Genomic DNA, 21,244 nt, shown 5'->3' on the forward strand with positions numbered 1-21,244 from the left:
AATAGATGTTATTTTCCACCCCAGTACCGCACGCTCGTTAGCTTGAGCAACAACAGTTGTTTGAAGTCCTTTCAACCCTAACATTATGAACAGCTACTTGGGTTCCAAACAACACTTTTTTGCGGTAACGTGCAAACGCGAGGTGGTGTAACTCGCGCTTCGAGTACAAGTTAACACCACAATAATTGCTCACTTTTCTCGACGAGCTTAAACGCTCCGGCGAGAGAATTCAACCCGAAGATTACTGGTGAATTATGGTAACGATTACGTACACATTTGCGGGTACTTTATAGCGCACTTGGGAACCTTTTCACTGTCAAATCACGAGACTTAAGTCGGATACGGGAGATATATTTGTTCAATAAGAATACTGGATATATTGAGAAGATGCTCGTCAACTTTATTTACCAAATTAAATCGAAGGCTCGATACTGTGAGTGAATGAGAGTATCAATTTAATATTCATCGTTCATGTTGCGAAATGGGGACTGAAGGATCTTTTGATATGTATGAACACATCAATTTATTAAATTGATTTGGTCGGTGATTGATATTGGGTATGCATATTCAAATGAAGCTCGATGCATTATTTATTAAATCGAATAGTATTAAGTAAACGGCTGTGTTGCATGCAATTTGTATTGAGTTTAAACAAGATTTATATCTGACAAGAACAGTAGTGCGTCTAAAAATAGAAATTATTTAGCTAATTCAAGATCAATATGTAAATCTGAGTGCTCGTTTACATTGACAACTTCGTTTTAAGGTCTAAACTGCGTACGTGATAAAATATATAACACCCACGCCGATATTCAAAGCAGACATGCTTCTGCAATATTTATATGTTCTATTATTTCAAATGAGTCATGAACTCCATATTTGATTTGAGATTTGATGTTTAAGTACCATTATATTCGTGTTAGTTATTAATCTAACACCTGAAGAGTTATAAAAAGTTTGCGTTTTTTGTGTTTGGACTTCAAATAAGTTAAGGTGCTGGCTAAAAATATAAAGACAAATAATACGGTTAGGAAAAAAAACGTTTGCAATAAGTGTTATCCGTTCATTATATCATCACGAACGTTATTATAAGAGATGTTATTTACACTGATGATTTATATTTATTTGTTAAATTTTCGGATAGACTTTAATGTGACTGTGACTAAGATCATCACAACTACCAAGCTTCTTTCCTCGTAGTATTTAGTTACAATAAAGACGTCCTACGATTTACTATCACAAAGTAAACATTATACCTTTCAATTCATATCTTGACCAAAACATAAAATACATTGTATTCGTATGAAACCGTAAACACCTAAATTCAACTGAAAAACAAACCACACGTCACGACTTTCTTAATTGAACTACATAAATCATTTTACGACACTGTCGATACAATGTTGCTTGCAAGTTTTACGTTCGCAGCGGTGTGAGCGTCGGACCACGGGTACCCTTGCCATGACATCTAAATGTACAAGTCAATAACCTGGCACAAAAAATCTACAATAACTACACACTGAAAAGCCGCGCACTATTCTGAGAGCATGACGTAAGCTTCGTGGCAGCATTATGAAGTTGAAATTACAAGATGATCAGCACATATAGTTTTTGGGATGGGGCATGTGAATGCATGATCATTTATCGTAATGATTCAACGTCGTTAGGAGATAATGACATGAAGGTTTATAAATGCTCGTGTATGTTTTCGGCTCATACCGGGGATGGTAATTTTATTTAAAGTTTTTTTGTGTACATTTTGCCATGTTCTTTGAGCTTTATGATGGTTAATATCCAGTCTACATGGGGCTAATTGCTAGTATCATTTGTCACTAAGGACGTCAGTGTTATAGTAATTCTAATCATGTTGTAAACAGTTGCAGTATTGCATTTTCCTGGTTCAGAGTCGAATGTTATCATTATGGACTTTGTGACGGGAAAACGTAGCAATTAACCAATTATTATTTAACCAGCGTTTTAAGCGTTTCTTATAATGAGAATAACTACCAGTCGCGTTACTTTGGGTTGCTTATAAATAATTGAAAAAGTGGGCACTTAGAATTAAGTAATTACTAATTATAAACAAAATGTATTACAGTCTACTACACTGAACTTGACAAAGGTAGGTTACTATAAATATACTACCTACTAAGTAGGATATTGTTTGCCAATATTTTAGCATTCATATGTCAATTATGCGAAGATTAAGCGAGACCCTCGAATCAATTATCCAAACAAACAGAAATAACTTCAAAAACCGTTTCAAATCAAGATCGTAACCGTACATACATTAAATATTTGCAATAAGACTGCAAAGATCAAGGCTATCGAACAAAAAACACACAGCAACTATCGATCGACTGTCGCAGTTCGTGTATTGATTTTTATTTGTAATCAAACAGACAAGCGGTAAATTGTCACATGTAGATGATATCATGTGACAATGACTATTATATATCCCACGCGATGTAAAGTAATAAATCGTGTAGTAATTTATCGATTTATATGATAAATTATGGCTTTAGTAAATAGTGAACTATTTGAGTGACGCTTACTATTCTTGGGTGGTAGAATGTAGCTATAAAGGCAATTCGTAAATATTATTTTTTTGGTAATATATTACTGATAGTAACTTAAATTAAAATATGTCTGCTTTAGTGATTTGAGGTGAACTAACCGCATGTCCTAGTTGGAGGTCTTCGGGCGGCATGAACAGTCCTAAGACAAGGTAATCAACACGAAATAATTGACACTTCCTACTCAACATTTAATTTAGTAATAATTATATAGTGGTTAGATTTACGATAGTTTATCATTAAATTTTATTTATAACTGATCGTTATCGAGCAGGGAAATAGTTTAAAGCCTATTTAATTTAGAAATCTGCATAAACCACTTAGGGCGTTCATATATTTCGAAAAGGAACTTTCTTTCTGCTTTGATATATGTTTCCTTTAATTATTTCAGACGTAAATTCTGTTTCCTAAAACTCCTAAACTGTTAGTGCATTTTGTTGGTTGTCAGAATTTTTTATGTTAACGCATATGACCACTCGTAAATCATTCGACACACATTCTAGATTATAGAAATTTTCCTACACATTGTTATGCCTAACAATAAAATAGTCTATTAGACTATCCTGAATTAATTAAGACTAAGTGTCTTTCTAATCATGCAGCATAGTATGCAAACTTTAATCCTACGCACACACAGCCGGCAGCTGAATAAAAGCATTTTCTTTGATTTTGCCTTGCTTATAGATATCCAGCCACCGCCTGCCAACTGTAACACCATACAATTGTGTACAAGTTAGCAGATTTTTTAATTCTTTGCTGGTATAGTTCCTTGTAATGTAATAAGTTTGTACAAATATTTAAAAACTGGTAACAGTTCCTAAGTCTTTGCGTTAGACTACAATGAATACGGAACAAGTGTATAGGAACACTTGTTTTATAATTAAGATTTCAAATCATATTTCCCTACAAGCAAACTGAGTATGAAACAGCTACAAAAGCAATATAGTTGACTGCGATTCTAACACTTTTCTAGATCTCACGTCGAGATAACGACCAAGTTATTGATATTCAAAACATGGAGTTTTCGTATACGCGTGCCTGGCTTTGACGTCTCTCTTGATTGTATCATTGATTTGTATAACACCGAAATACTTAAATTAATTTTCTTGTCAATGTCTTAAAGTCCCAAAACACGTATCGAACATACTCATTTTGATCTTATCAAGCCTTCGTACCTGTCAGAGACTCTTGTATCTCATTTGTATATTTAGTTTTTCATAAACATATTTTTTGCGAAGTACTTTGGGTTATTTTTAAACCTGCTTCAATTGCTACGTTTGTTATGGCGTTGTTATTATCTGTACCCTCATTAATCAAACATTGGTAGCTAATAAACTGTTCTTATTGAAACCCGAGTGGGACAGGACGGCAGGTACAAAAGCGTCCAATAACAAACATCATAGTTTTATTTAGGCCTGACGTCAACCGGTTGCTGACAGGAAAACGCGATACGTATGACTTTGACATTGTAATGTTTAGCGCGATCATTAAACTTAATTTCCTTTTTGAATTATTTATAAACTCCTTTATTTCAGCTATTGGCAGCGCAATAACGATCCTCAGCTTCATTTGCAGATTATGATAAATTGGCGTATTATTCACTAAGATGCGCAGCTGTAGGAAAAAATAATCAACCTTCGAACAGGATACAAAAACTATGGGGTAAAAACATACACACAATATTCAAACATACAGCAGAGAAATACAAAACAAACAGCACAAAAAGTTGTCTACCACCAATAAAAAAACACTCAGGCAGGCAAGCATGCACACAGGAACGTTGTATGGCGTTCTAACAGTACAACAAAAAATTGCAATGACCGTGACCCACATATAATTACAGTACACAAATGTAACCAACACCTTTACGAATGGAACACTAGCATTGTTGTTGTTATTGTATGATAATATAATATCAGTGAATAGTATAAATTGAAATGTCAACGCTAGTATTCCATGTTGAACAAAAAACAGGCACAGCCAGAGAAGCCAAACGTTCCGAGCGTGGAGCGCGTCTACCTGGAGTGTTGCTGCCTCTCGGAGGGCGGCGGGGAGGGCGCGCGAGATGAGGTCGTCGTCTGGTCCCGCGAGTCAGCCGTCGCCGCGGGGCTGCCTGCGCCGCTGCCGCCCAGCGCCAGCGCCAGCCCGCTGATGCTGCCGACACATGACCACGTCACCAGAGCCCTAGCGTCCAACGCCCACAGTACACAGACCTAGCTGCTCCAACCTTCCCTCCGACTTTACTTACACGACGCAAACACACAGAACATCAATACTAATCTAGGGTTAGAAACATTCAGTGAAACCTTGGAGCAGATAAGCCAAAGCTAATATTCATACTAGGATTCATAATCTCTAACAATGTTACTATTCTATTCATGATTATCTCAGTAACTAACGTTGTTATATCAAATTCCCTATAGATGATATCCCGCCAAGTTTCATTATAGATATACTAAAGATGCCTCTGTAACTCTATCGTGTTTGTATAATTTGTTATAGGACTACAAACAGCCGAGCGAAGCAGAGCATTCTCAGCGGGGTGAAGATACATAAGCAGTGATGTTTAGTTAGTGGCAAGGCAACGGGAGTGTCAGTCATAATAAAGGTATTTATTGGCAAGCAAGCATTCCGCACGCAATCTGTTATAGATGCACCGTCGACGATGACAATGTTATCATATACAATAAAGTTCATTCATAGATGAAGATCCATCCATCAAGACATAACAATAAATGTATCGGCTGCAATATTAATTGGACAGTGTCCATCTATTGCAATCGAAATTAATTAAAGTACTGAGGCCGGGAGAACAAAGAGTTGTCTAGACGGTTAGCGATACAACAATGAAATAAATCAGCCGGGCCTTAATAGTGGTCAGAGTGAATAATAGTAATAACGATTGTGATGCCAATCATGGAGTCGAGGAAGATAAGCGTCAAGAGGAAATCGCCGAAGGATCAGTCACGAAGCTAAGAAGTGGGCGAGAACAGACAATTAGCTGCGCCGTTCACGTCAGCGGTAAAGAATAATGTCGCGCAGACGCATCACGAGTATGAATGGGACGAGTGCGTAAGTCCCAGTCGCTGTGACAAAGCAGCCGAGCCGTCGCCATCGTCAAGGTTGCGCTTTGTTACACTAATGTGAGCTGAAATTACTTGCAGCGAAAACTCATCGCCTCCATTATATCTTCTATAATGGGTTAAAGTGTTAATACAAAAAATAGAGCTAAGTTCAGTGAAAAGCCCTGTGTTACTGTTACAGTTGGCAACAAACTCAGTTGACGTCAAATGTTTAGGCTAAAATTGCGATGATGGAGAGGTTGATGAACGACAATTTTTTTCAATCAAAATACAGGAAATGACTAAAATTATGTTTTAGGAGTCACAGACAATTTAATAAACTCAAAATAAAAAATGTTATAAATAGTTAGATGCCGGCGGATAGCCTCAAATTATACGGATGCGATAATGTTCGGCTCGCGTGATGGTGTTTGCGATTAAGTAACCTTCTCATTATGCGATACAATCAAATTCATTGAAAGAGTTTAAAACACATATTGCGGTAGAAAAACAAGAAATACGCTAATCAATGGCGTGACTTAAACTCAATCAGTATTTCAATGTAAGCCTTCGTGTACATTGAAATAAGTAGAGGTACTTTGTACTAGTGAGATTTTAATCGGAAATTTAACAAAAGCTGTTTCACAAAGGCAACAACGAGACTATTTTGTAGACTTCATTATTACTCAGGTGTCAAAAGAAGAGTTGATATTTGTGTTTTTATACTTCCGGCAAGGAAAAAATAAAGTGACGTCAATTTTAATCGTTGTAAATGAGCGAATTAAAACTAAAATTTATTTGTGTTCCCTGTGCAAAGTGGTCGATTTATGCATTTCCGTTCAGTGTGGTGTTTGCGTTATAACGAAATTGTCTTGAACCACCTTCGCATTAAGTACGTTTATTTCCGTAAATTGTCATTTTTACATGACTATAAAATGCGAAGGTCGAGCGTCATGGCCTCAGGTCACCTTTGGCGGAAGTTTGGATTATACTCGAATTGTTATTGTTAACATCTGCGGAAAACTGGCGCCTTTGAATATGCAACAGAGAGCAATATGAGTATTCTTAGCGAGCTTACTCACAATGCAAACAATTTTGAGAACTAAAACGTTCGTCAGAGATATGTAAAGATTGGATAAGAAGCCAGAATTCTCCGCTCATTTCATCTAGTTGCATCACAATTCTCTTCTACATTTTCGTGATTGCGTGATATTGAAAAGTGTAGGTTTATTCCTGGTTGCAGTGCCAATGAGGTCGCGTGTAAATAGCTTAACGACATTGATATTCTGTACACTCAGGAATCAAGTAAGCACTAAACATGTAGATCGTTCACGATATGTGTCGTAACGACGTGAACAATATAGACTGCTTGACACGTGAATTTGCAGCCCACGTATTTCCAAATGTCACTTTGAAGTATTTGTACAAAATGTATAAGAATTTAAAACGTATCTTTTGAAAAATGCCATGTTTACTTATAATAAAGCAAAGCAATTTTACACAGTGATGTAAGCAAAACAAATATCCTTTAAATATAATGATTATTTGATTGAGCCGTACTGTAATTGCGTATTGACGTCAATCCAATCACATGCCTCACTCTTATTATATTACATAAACTGTAGTGCATTAACTTTTTATAGTGCTTTTTTATGTGTAACACTTCGACAGTCACAAAAACGTACTGATTTATTACATCGCCTTACATACGTTTCTAGAAATATCATTGTGATCTTAAAAGACGAATATGGAAACATATATTTGTCATGAATTAAGTGTATGCGAAGGATACCGATATCGTAAATACAAATAACGCAATTTGAATGTTAAAGATTGTATAATATTGGTTGTTTGATGTTCAAATACATATTAATGGACGTTGATTATTCATTCTCAGTTGCGCATTGCAAGGCTATTGCTTTGTCGGCAATTCATACGATACTTGTGAACTTTTACAATAGCTTGCTATGTTGCATTTTGAGCAAGAAAATTGATGTATTCATAAGATTTTCTACAATTAAATGGACAATTTCCGTTATTTTAAATTGTATTTTATTATAGAAAATTTGCATGCCTTCATATCGACGTGTATCTATCTAAATTTCACCGATAAAGCGCACTTTTTTTAATATTTCTATTCAATATTGTTGTGTGAGACCACAATCTATAGTTTCAATATGTAAGTAAAAGGTTTTCAGTCATATGTTTTGACACAAAGCGGTTGGTATGTTGTCTATTGTCTGTGTAGTCTAAGCAAATGCATGTCGCCGTCGTGCCAAAGTATACATCATAGAAATTATATGTTAGTCAGTTGCAACACCCGTCTCGTTTGAAATAATAGTAAAATATGCTAGTCCTTTGTCTTGAGTCTGCTATAGATAGCCAGATTTGTTTGTAAGGAACGTTGTTACTGGTGAATTTTGAACAATAAGATCAAAATCATTTATAACTTTTAAACTCTCGTTACATGTGATCTGCGCCGAAACGTTAGGCATTTTTAGGTAAAATGCGTGCCCGCGTTAATTCCCGTATTTTATAGTAAATAAAAATCATTTTCAAAATTTCAAACGTCTGTGTAAAACGCTTGTGAGATTGAATTTACAGAAATAGCAATACTTAAAATATCTGAGAGTAGGAAACCATAATAGTAAATCTATAACATCCTCAAATGGCAACGGCCAGTGATAAATTAAAACTGACAAGTAATACTGTGCCACCGGAGATAGTTCTAATTTCCGGCCTGAAAACCCTTATATCCTAAAGCCTGGTAATTGGGCTAGGGCTTGCGATCACCCGGAGGCTCTATTAATTTAAAGTTACAACATATGCTACATACACTTAAAGATTTAACTTTGAAATCGATTTTATTACTCTTTCCGAACAAAATTCTTTGGTACCGACAAATTACTTTTTATCTATAAAAATCTTTAACGTTTCGGAGTATGTTTCAGTCGTAGGTAGAAAGCTAGATGACTAATAATAAAAATAGCACCTAGACCTTTGTGTTAGTTTTGTACTGGATTCCATAGCGACGACATGCCGCGATTACGTTTTTATCGCGTTGACCATTGTATGCATGCGACCTCGGCATTACCATGCATGCAAACTATAATGAGTTTGATAACGTCGATTTCTCGGACATTTCAAGGGCCAGACGAATGTAAACAATATTAAAACTGCATTTCCTATTCATTACGAGTGGATTTACGATGCGGTGTTACGAGCAATTAAAGTAGTTAACGGCTTGTGCTATCAGTATATATATTATTCTCTAGTATTAGTAAACAGTGGAACTATAAAACTAGTTGAAGAGATTTCATCATAACCATCTGTTAACTAGCGTTTTTATTGCCTTACAAACATTAGCGATCTGTCAGAAATGTATAAAATCCCTACAAAAAAGTGAGGCACGCTCAAAGACACTTCACTAGCGATCAGTTAGATTAAGCAACCTTTGGCGTAGTCGGTGTACTTTAGTTTCGGTTGTTGCAATGATTCAACAGACGAGCCCTTTCGAGAAGATTCTGCTTCTCCACAAACATTCGTTGGTAACCAAAAGAAAAACGAAAAGGTCGTTCTGATGTAATAAGTTACGTACAGTAATAACATGACTACTAATCTGTAGGCATATTTGAGGCCAAGGTCAACACAACACCGTAACAAATCGTTTGAAATAACACCACAATTACTTTTTAAGTTCAAGCCGAAAATACGAACACAATCGATTAAAAATAAACCTATCGAATGTTATAAATAAATATTTGTTAGGTAGCAGACATTGATTGCATCATGTTAGTTGCATTTCACTATTTACCGCTGGCGCCAAGGCCGATGCTAAGGTTACAAATAACGATATTATCAGAGCTTACAAGACGTAACACGAGTACAATAGGTTTCGTTTTCCTCTTAGATAGAGAATTAAATAAAACATAAAATGTATTACGATTTGATTACATCTTTAGATATATGAATGCGGATGAAGTAGAGGAAGATGTAGAGATCGTAGCAAGTAGTTTTCTTGTACTATTTTGCCATGTCATATGAATACGTGGTGGTATTATGTTTGTAGATCCTCTGAGCTTAACATAGTAACATTATCGAGAGAAAAATAAGTTTTTTGTAAATCAGGATGACTCGGTGAATACGTAATCTATAAGGCAATAGAACGTGTGTACGTGGCAATCCTTATTTTATGTCTACTTACATGTTCTTTATTATTATTCAATTGCAATAGCTTATCTCAAAGTACATTTTTCCCTACGTCAACTTTACGACTTACGCAGTTCGATAAGGGAATGACGGCAGCTTCTGTTTTCAATACACGATTAGCACATTGTCCTTTGTTATAATAGGGGGAAATAACAAAAGAGTTTATTTCTCTTATTGTAGATAAGACGGAACAAAATATTGGAAACATTTACTAAAATACGTAGGTAAACGAAATGTGCCTGCACTTAAATTCCTCAAACTATATCGCGCGATATGACGTGAAGGGAAATCCAATAATCATTTAATCAGTAATAGGTTTAAAGAGACGCCAATTTATAGAGGAAATGTTTCTCAATAGGTAAACTTTAGTTTTATACCTACCTAATTTCGGAAACCGCTTTGCCTAAACATTTATTTATAAGCATTAGTACCGACTGATCAAAATATTTCTGAATAATTTAGGACATATTCCCTTGATGCAAATCATACGTTAACCCGTTATGCTTCGAAATGGTTGGACTTAGACAAAACTAGTACAAGCGGGCTAAGCCACTAGAAGAATGTTATAACATTAAATTAGTGCAACGAACATGCGTCGGTGGTACATTATCATTTGCCAATGAGAGAAACTGCACAATAAAATGTATTATTTATCCCTGCATTTGCAATATTGCAATAATAGAGTTTTATTGTGTAAATCATTACGTTGCATAATTTTAATATGATTTGAAATAGTTGCAGTTTGTCGGCACTGCAAAATGCGGTTGTGATATAATGTGGAACGACTATTTCTATTAACACTATACGATTTCCTTTTGAATAATCGATTAAATCATTTAATGCGAATTCAGTACAGTGTGAAGTATTAGCTATTAAAAAGAGAATGGGGAGAGAACTCTCGGGAAGAATACAATCAGAGTTCAGACGTAAAACTGCGACTAAGGCCACTGCGTAGCATGCCTAGTATCATAATCATGTACACGCTTTGAAAAGAAAGATATATAGCAAGGACCAAAATAATCGCTTCCACGGCAATCATATGACCAAATGAGTAAATATAGGTGAGACTTGCAAAAGATACTGGTATCAAGGAAGGTGTGTTTAGTATACAGAAGATTATCCACGATACCATATCAGTTATATTTCAATGCATAATGCGACTTAATATTCTTTTCAGCTAATCTTGATACTGTAAATATTTCAAATATTTATACAACTGTTTAAATCGTGTAGTGTTTTTTACGTCGTGCAAATATTTGTAATACGTTTTGGAATTACGTATGGGTTTTGACATTTGAAATAATAATATTAAAATTTGTTATCGATATGTTAGTCACAAATTGAGTATATAAAGTGAGAATAATATACCCAAATGCCTACTAACTTATGATTTCATATTGTTTCATAGTAGTGTGTAATTAACTGTAACACAGTAAAGCTTTGTTAACATCTTGTAATTAGTGCAAAAGTTGCGAAATGATTGAGTAACCGACATCAATCCAAACTTTCGTATTACAGGATACTATTACCCGGAAGTGCGATTTCATCAAAATCGTAATAAAGCACCTTATATCACATAATCTGTCATAAATATAAAGTTGCAAGAGGTCTCTGGTCTCTCATAAAACTTGCAAGTACTCGATGATTATTACCGGCGATGATTGCACACCATTCACTTTTTCATCTTTATCTATAATTACCCAGTACTTAGCATCATTACTTTCTGCATGCGCAATGACATAAATTACCATAGATAGTGTATGCAGCGTATGAGTCATACAACGACCGTGTTACATGTTACACGCCAACACATAATAAACTTAGCTTCAAGAAACCATTAGGTAAAGCTGAATAAATTATATGGGTGATGTATTGTTTTATGATTTTCTAGGTTATTAGTCTGTAATCGATTTGTTCTGCGTATAAGTACAGCGGTTTATTGAAATAACAATATGTCGAGCAGTAACACTGCGGGGAACTAATGCTCCTCCAGGTATCATTTACGACGTATTCACAGAATGCTGCGCAAAAACGTGTGATCTAAAGATAAGTCTTCGCAACAGTTAGCTATGTTGCATACAAATAAAACTGTCGTGGCAGATTTCGTACATGGTGTAAATAGAAATTACTAACTGCGCAATTGCGATATGTTAATCCCCATATTAATAAAAACACAAATTCCAATGTGGCTTTGGTATGTAAAGTGCCAACTGTTTGGCAAATCACCAAAACTGGTGATTCATACTTCCCACCTCACGGCAGTTAGTTAGTGTTGGATCTTCGAAACCATGTAATTGATTTACGCTAATTGGAACGATTGGAACTGATGCCAGTTTGTTATTGCAGCTACAATGTACACCAAACATCGACAATATTACGTGCTGATGTTATTACGAGTACGGATATTTTATGTTCGAGTGACGGTTAATTTATGCGACAATTTCAACACCGAGAAGCATTAAACTGCTCCTAATTAGTCTTTACTCAGCCGGTTAGACGTCATTATGTTAAAAATTGGAACATTTCATAAGTCAAGATATTGAGCAACACTGAAATAGTTTAAGAGTGCACACCTGCATTTTTGACTAGTGCCGGAAAAGGGCACAAATTCCACGGTAAATGGTCAATGGCTGCCGAGGCAAAAAGATCAGAAACGTGAAATACCATCTACAGTATTAACAGTATACGTCTAGAATCGGTCAAGTTGAGTTGGTCATAGTGCACACAGCTAACCTATACACAGATAACCTTCGTCAGGCGTCAAACGATGCGATTGTGTAATCGTTGTCGAAGCTGTTATACCAACAATGGTACCTTTCAGTGGAGCACGTTATAAATCATACAAGCGGTCGTTTGTGGCGCGTGCGCCACTCGATACGACACGATAACAACGAGACACAATCAGCTTCATGCGACTAATCCACCACAACACGAACTATGCTTTACATTTAAAACATACGGTTCACTTTACCGGATAAGCGTCTATGTGAGTTCATTGTAGACGCAATGGACCATGAATTGTGATAAATAGTAGAGAACAATCGCCCTTTATTTCGGAATCACGTTTACTATAACCCTTATTTCCGAGAAAGAGTAACTATTTGAATAAATTACAAACACAATATGGTAGGTATCGTGGTTCGTGACCGCAGAAAAGATAAAAGCTGCCGCAAACGAGCTCAACGCTAGAATGAGAACATTATGATTAATTAATGTGAATATAGAAAATAATCTACATACTTTAACGACATGCATTAACCCAGAACGCAGCAGCTGATAATGTACAAATTTTAATGTAAGAGAACACGTTTACATAATCACCCACCATTTCCGCATTTGCGTTACTTTTCTATGATATTTCAAGCGAACATTATTTGCATCCACATTATTTATGTTGGCACCCGTGTACTTTCTACACAAATCGAAATTAAATGTTTAAAAAATACTGTCAAGATATATTTCTTACTGTCACAATACACAAATTCAGAAATATCAAGATGAATTTTAGCGCAAAAATGTCATTACAGTTCTTTTTCTGTTTACAAACATGAAAATTGTCACGAGAACGGTGAGGCGAAAAAAAACCTATGCCGCAATAGAAATAAATCTTTCATCTGAAAATAATTTTATGCCACGTGGTGTACCTACACTTTACATACAATTTTAAAACCCGAATAAAAAATCCTTTGACTAAAAATAAATGGGATGATATTTCCGCGATACTAACGCAAAACAAAATCATTTATATCAAATATTATTATGGTTGACAAGGTGTATTAGATGTCATAGAAAATTTAATTTGGGCAAATGCCACATAACATAATATATGTAATATATTTTGACACGGAATTGCTGGTACATTGCGTCACCGGCGGGCACAGGCTCAATCTCGAATAGTATCTGTCATTTTGGTCTGCGAGATTCTATTTGCAACTAGTTTCTGCGAAATAAAGAGTTTATTTTGTTAACTCTGGGAGACGAAGATGGTGAATGAAACTTAACGGTTCTCAAACAGGTTCTAGTTTACACAAAGCTTCTCTATCGCTAGTTGCTAATCTGGAAACACGTGTCCTCTGCGAGTCCTACGGCTTCACCTTTTCAAGTGGGTGCATCCGGACACTCTGCAGATTTACCCAATTTATTTATGTTTCGGTTATTTGGTATTTTTAGTTTCGGCTCCGGGCTGGCGCCGCGGTCGCCTTGACCGGAGTTCGGCAGTGCAACAAACCACGGAAGGCTGACCTTCCACCCCCTCATTGCGCATTGCTAAGCGGAAGATTCCGCATATTTCTCAGAGTATTTAAATGAAAATCGTTGAATTTGTAAGGTAAGAGATATAAAGCAACAGCTGACGTCAACATAGCGGTTTATGCGATGTTGTCGACACTAAGTTTTATGTCAGCTTCAGATCACAAATTACTTGTAACGAATTAAAGATCAAAACGTTCCAATTTATCAAATGTATACAACTCAGTACAAAATTAGCATGTTTACCTCTGGCTCCAAAGAAGCAGAGGTGAGCTATAAAATCTATTTTAATTCAAAGTTACACCACGATTTAATGGCGGAGTAAAATCTAAAACTGATTTCTCAACTATGCGACGATAGATCCATGCGGAGGTATAATAACGACTGATGTCCATTAGTTTTATTGCCAACGACACAACCACGAGACGAATGTATAAAAGGTTTAATTGGTGTGCTCAGCGTAAAAGACATTTACACAAGCAGCCATCTCAAAGCGTATAGTGTAATTTATGAAACTCGTAAATTGTGATGAATTTATTAAGTCCGGTTCTACTTTCATCACGTTGTGTCGGTTTTGTTTGGCAATACGCGAGACTGTTGCGACTAAAACGGCAAAAAAGAAAGGTTAGTGTCCGAAGGTCGAATCGTCGTCAATGTTGACTCGCGAGTCTAGACTTCTAGGCATACATATCGGCTTCAGCGCACACCCCGATCAACGCATTTTTACGATACGTAAACAAATCGTTAATAACAAGCGGAATTGATTGAAGCGTGGGTTTGAATGGGCCAATTTTTAAATTGGTATTTGTTTGGGTGCTTTTGAAGCAGAGTTTCACTATAACAAATTTATTACTGCACAAGTTTCTTCTATAGGTACTTTACGTAAGTCTGGATAAAATAATAGACAGAATGTATATAGATCATTGTTAATAAATTATAAAACCAAATAAGCATGACTCGTATAGTAGTTTTAAATAAATCAGGTCACAGCCTTGAGATCGTTTTGTGTATAACATTGCTTTGCACTTTCATGAAAAATTAGACTCCTTAATCTTACGACGCCGAAGGTTTTCCTTTCCGAAATGGCACCAGATTTATGAAAGCTCTCACGCGCTCCAAAATTGTCACATTAAATTCAGCGCATTTAAGAGAGCAATTTGTCGTGTCTCCAATATACATACACTTGCGTGAAAATATTATGGAAATAACAAAGTCAATGTTGAAGAAAACATTTAAATTGTTATCGTTGACGATGAGTTTTATGAAAACAAGAACACGTAAACAATACCTAGATGAATTTGAGATAGTTGATGAGTGTTATCACGAAATCAAACTATTTTTAAGTAGCCTCATTTAACTGTGACGACATGACGCAGAATATATTAAAACGTAACATAGAGAGGTTTAATTCAATCTCGTGGCAATCGTAAAGATTGCCGCTCGCCACCCACAACTCTCAAAATTAGACGAATGACGAATCCGAACTGTTACACGACCGGCGAGACGTGCACAATAAACGATACAGAGGACAACAAAAGATAACAAAATTGAAGAAACATGACGTTCGTCTGAACAGATATTAGATACTTGTTAAACAAGAACAATAGTAATAAACAGCTGATTATGACAGAGATGAACGAGACGTCTGTTGATAAAGCCATAAAACTACTGGAGAACAGATGTGTTGCAGCATTTATAAAACAGGAATAGTTGCCAAGTTATACGAAGGAATTGAGATGCCCTAGTGTTTGTTTGAAAAACATTGGAAATGATATTAAAGATTTAAATCAATCAAAACTTCAAGGAGATAAAAATAAATGAAGAAAGCGGAGTAAAAATAGTGGTGGTGCAACCGGACGAGCTAACGCGGTAACTTAAAACGCTAATGACATTAGTAAAGTGACACCCTGACAAGCCGTGAAGGTCGTGCGGTGAACCTTGAACAATTACGAGGGTAAGGGTGCCCGCGGGGGTAGTGACCGATGACGCCACATCTAGGGGTCAACTTTGACAAAAGCGTGATAAACGAGCCTACTGAATTATTTATTCAAAATAATATTTATGTAGCTTTTAAGTGAATAAATTAGCTTTCTTTCTGTAAAAGATTTTTACACAGTAAACTGAGTGGATAATAAATTCAAAACATGAAGAGCTGACAGTAGATGCTTTGACGAAATATACACAGAATAGACAATATACAGAAAGGGGAAGAATTGTGGAAGTCGATAAACTCTGATATTTATATCCATGTCCGTGTGGGGTTGGTCGTAATTCGACACCAAGGTCGCGTGTAAAGGCCGTTGATCGAACTTTCTAGCGGCTTCCGGGTGCCAAACACATGATTGATGGTAACAGTGCCAGTCGTCATAGCAACAGAAGCGATTAGTAGTTCAACGACCAACGTAATGATGTTGCAAATTGTTTGTATACCGCCATAATTATGAGAGACGCAAAACGTTTTTTGTCCGCATCATTTTAAAATTTGACCTTTTCATTAGGAATTTTGTTCGTTCACCTCGTCATCAAAAGAGAAGCCATGACATCTTCAAGTAGAAGTAAATTGCGAACAATGAACGTATAATTATTGAGGATAATAAATAGAATGGTGATACATTAATAAAACAGCTTCATAATTTTCCCAGAGAGATAAAGGCCGCGCGCATCCTGAAAGTGATTCATCTGAATTCGCGATATCATGACATGTGATTTAAGTAAGCAGGGCAAGAGTAATTGTGATAACGATTATAACCAACAACCTATTTAAACATTACACATAATTTATTTTCATATCACGTTTCGGAAGGAATTAGCACAATTTGGATGGATCAAAGTCAAAACCTGTATCGAAATTAATCACCAGTGAGTTTTCTAGTAAGTATACTAGTATTCATGTTTCCTATGAATATGGGGTCGGAACTGAGAAAGAGGTTCCTAAATGTAATTAAATGTCAAGGGGTACGACACTATTTCTAATCTACATTACTTAAAACCAGGTACTTTAACAGTGTATAAACAGGTGACCATTATTGCGTGCGATGAACTTCCCATGTTCCTGCGAATTGATCTACCACAGAAATAGTTCCATGTGCTTGTGTTCACGTCAATCGACGCAGTGGACCGTTACTTTACAACATGATACGCCCTAAAATAACTGAGCGATGTCATCGATGCGTTAATAAAGTGTTTGAAAGGCAGTTGGGTTCTTTATAGTTCTTTGTGTTAAATTAATTTTGTGGTGATGAATATTAAGATTACTTGTGGATGGATTACATCAAAGGAAATATCTAATGTTATGAATCAAGCTTCAATCCTATAGGGAGAATGTAGATACCAAAAAATACAATTTGCTAAGATGAGATGTTATTGAAATTGAACTTGTTCGTGTATTCAAACAGCAGAACACGCGTATGGCCAATCTATATACACAATGATTGTCCATTTCATACAACGGTAAAGTTCTAGTCTCACAAATATAATGTTTAAGTTCAGTATTGTTTGTTAAGTGTGCTTACACATTAAACAGCAGTTTCTATACCACCAAAAAGCAGAACATTACTCATGCTTTCGTCAAGTGGCGCCAACCAGCATTAGACATGAAATCTCAATATTTGTGGCGCCGTACTCATTTGTTTGCCATTCATTCTCATGTAAACACGGAATGTTAAATACACATTCGTCCACAATACACACACGTAATCTGTATGCAAAAATGCAAATGCATTCAACGAAATACTACTATCAACATTCCTTGCAAAATATTCATTTGCGGCCTAGCCCATGGTTAGCTGGTACCATAATCGACCTTGATAGAATTGCGAATTCTTTACTTTCTTAACAACTGTATAATAAAACATTCAGACTGAGAAACTCATTCTATGACGATTGCCACACTACTACTATTTCGTATTTAATGGACGCTCGGATCTTTTCTAACACATAATTGCTTATATGGTGTGTGCAATGTTGTTTTTCTAGTACAAAACACTTAACTCCGATGCGGAATCGGCAAATAAATAAAACGTTTAGCATCCGTCGAATTTAGCGGATGCCTGCAAAGTATTACCAACGGTTAAGCTGTTAAACATGCACTAATACTGTTATGCGAAAATTAACAAGTCACCTCTCAGAGATAAAGTTGCTATGGATATAGTCTGAAGTCATAAAGCAATGACTTTGTGAAGCATAAATATAATATTGTTGTTATGTTTTCGTTATTTTCGCATAACACCAGACTTCCAGGTGATAAACACGCAAGTCGTAACTTTTACGTTCATTCTCTTTTTACCTTTTAGTATAATAACTTGTTTCCTTTATGATGTCTAAATTGTGTATCTTTTCTTCCTTGACGTCAAACTCCACAATATACCGTTTTGTCTAAAGGTAACTTATAGGTCAGACCAGGATATACAAATCTTGAAATACGCTTCGAAACTTTAGATGGGCTATTCTAAAAAGTAGTTAAGACTATTGTCATAGCAGATTTATTACATACAAATACGGCGCTGACGTAACTTTATACGAAGTGTCTAAAATAAAATATGCTCCGCATTAATCCATGTCGGCAGTTCGCTAATTCACATATGGCGCGTGCAAAGAGGCATCAAAACAAAAGATTAAAAAACTACCAAGCCCAGCTTGTTTACCCCGTGAGTTGACGTCATCAGTGAAACGAACCTGATGAGATCACTGGTCGTTTGGAACGACTTACACTGACCTCTAGTGCCGAACCCATTAGAACTGAAAAAATATTCAGTAAACGTGTCGCACGAATGCCTAATGAGCGCATATGCTTCTAACCTTTCTTAAAGACAAAGGATTATGGTATCGGTGTTTAGGCTTCGAAGGTCAAAATCCCTTCGAAAATAACCCTTTCAATATCACCCGTACGTTATAATATAACGAGAGTTTTACATGCATATAAAATATCATTCATAAACAGTACACCAAGTAACGGAATGAAAAACAAGAAGTTGGTCTACGCAATGCGAGTCTCTGTGAATGGCACCGTAACTTATATGTGTACCAAAGACGGTTATATAAAATAATGAAACTATCACACCCTATATGGGCAAATTGGGTATACAATGAGTCATTCAGCCGGATGTTTTTTCAGCAATGTAGGGCGTTACGAGACAGGTGATGACGGTAATATATAATTTTTTATCTCGTTTGACAGTGTGCGTGTTTGGCTATGATTAAGTTGCAATGCTAGTTACATTGAGGTGTGTTGAGGAAAATGAACGAAAATATTGCTAGGTAGAAAAACATATTGCTCAGTTAGCCTTGTTTAGTGAAGGTGGTTTGCTCTTTTAACTATTGGTCTGTGTTGTGGTAAGCTCGGAATTAGATCAACCGCAGTTCGTTAATGATCTATTAACTATTAACTGTGCCTTTATTCTCAAAAGGCCACGTTGTAGAATATTTCGGATACTTGAAATGATCACCTGGAACACATAAATTACCTACTTATTTTATTCGAGTTCCGCAACAATACATAATATATAATTAGTAATACAAATGATAGGCTATTATTAGACGCGGATGGAATGGGTCGATTGTGACATACAGTGGAAGGACACAGGGCTGCGTTTGCGCAACCGTTGTATTGTTCCCATAATGCTCGAACGATCTACATTCTACGTCCATTTCGTGATTATAAATCAAATGCTGATCGACTGCAGGCAATTTTCATACAAAGGATTGACGTCATATTAGATTTAGCCCAGGTATTAATAAAATAGTCGTTTTATTGTAAACGAGTGATTTTACCATTAATCCTGCACGTATACACGCACGTAACATAACTATTGTTGTGAATATTTTACAACATAATACCTATTGGATACTTTGGGTAACTTGGGTGGCATTTATTTATTATAATAAAATATAGAAATGTCCTATTTCTTAAAGACAATAGAATAATATGATTTAAAGCTGAACTTATCATGTTGCCTTTTAGCTATTCGTAATAGCTTATTCGTGTTTTACTAGTCTAATTCTAATAGAAATCGTCTCATTGATAGCAGTCGGCAGCGCAAAGTACATCTTTGAGGTCAATATAATGTGAAATAAACCAACATTGAGTAAACTACGTAGTTGAATAGAAATGTAACTAATAAACGAATTACAAATATAATTATTTATAGTTATGTAAAAGGAAAAGAAAAAAGAGAAAGGCATTAGTATCGAGATTTTGTTATTGGATAAAATGTTCAGGGCAACATAAAATAATTACTTTTAATATCTAGCCCGTGATTATTGCTACTTAGTCAACTTTCCCTATTCAAGATATTTAGTTAAGATTATATCCAAGTGAAAACGAATCATAGTAATATTCTGAACACCTTATTAAGATATTGATAATACTGGAATAGTGAGTAAATTATACTTAGTAACTACGTTTGACTAACAGCTGAATTGATTAACGCGAATAGTTCAATGAAATATAAAAAGCGTCGAAATCGTTCTCCTTACAAGTCATAAAACCTACACGGGTTTTTCTTTCTTGATCTATTAAAGTTACTAGGCAGGTCTTTATGTTACCTGTACAATAATTTTCTTTGGAACTCATACATCAAAAGTAATGCTAGCTATAATTCAGAGTTGACGCACTTTGTTGAGCGGCGCGATGCGATGTAAATCACAATAATTGCGTACGCGCAATGCGACAGTGGCCAGCCTTCATACTAAGTGTATTGCAATTTGTTATGTAAAGTATTACTAGCACTATATTATGGAAAACTGGTAACATTATTATGGGTAGCGTTCTGCTCGCTGGCTCCGTGTTGATGCAAAAATTCAAGTAACTTTACACTAGAATTGAGTACACTTTAAATGCGAGTCATGACGAAAGAAAGGCGGATGAATGCAGAGAATACACCTTCACAAAACCTGATATAACACTGACCTGAACTCGAATCAAACAATGAAGGCGATAATATACAAATAATAAAAAACAAAGAGAAAACAAGACAGTCAATTGTGGCGATTCTGATTCGATTTCAATTTACTTTCACTATTCAATTGGGGAGTTGTATTCAAATTGTTTGTTTACACAATTTATCGACATAAACATAACTATTTTCTTTTTGCCTACTTTGATACCAAATATCAGCGTAATATAATAATATCCAATAGATTCAGTAATTG

General features: G+C 35.7%; 1 protein-coding gene across 3 annotated transcripts in view; it reads right to left on the reverse strand.

Annotated features, from left to right (window-relative positions):
* The window catches only part of LOC142987884 (uncharacterized), a 142,786-nt gene that overhangs the window by 70,399 nt on the left and 51,143 nt on the right, over positions 1–21,244 (reverse strand). The window contains exon 2 of one of the 3 annotated variants that reach the window (XM_076136832.1): positions 4,596–4,730. The exons of the other annotated variants lie outside the window; for them this stretch is intronic. Coding sequence (XP_075992947.1) covers positions 4,596–4,730 — 135 coding nt within the window. The remainder of the gene's footprint in view (positions 1–4,595; positions 4,731–21,244) is intronic. 3 annotated transcript variants of the gene reach the window in all.

This window comes from Anticarsia gemmatalis, chromosome 1 (genome assembly GCF_050436995.1).
Source record: "Anticarsia gemmatalis isolate Benzon Research Colony breed Stoneville strain chromosome 1, ilAntGemm2 primary, whole genome shotgun sequence".
In the NCBI taxonomy this organism is placed as follows: domain Eukaryota; kingdom Metazoa; phylum Arthropoda; class Insecta; order Lepidoptera; family Erebidae; genus Anticarsia; species Anticarsia gemmatalis.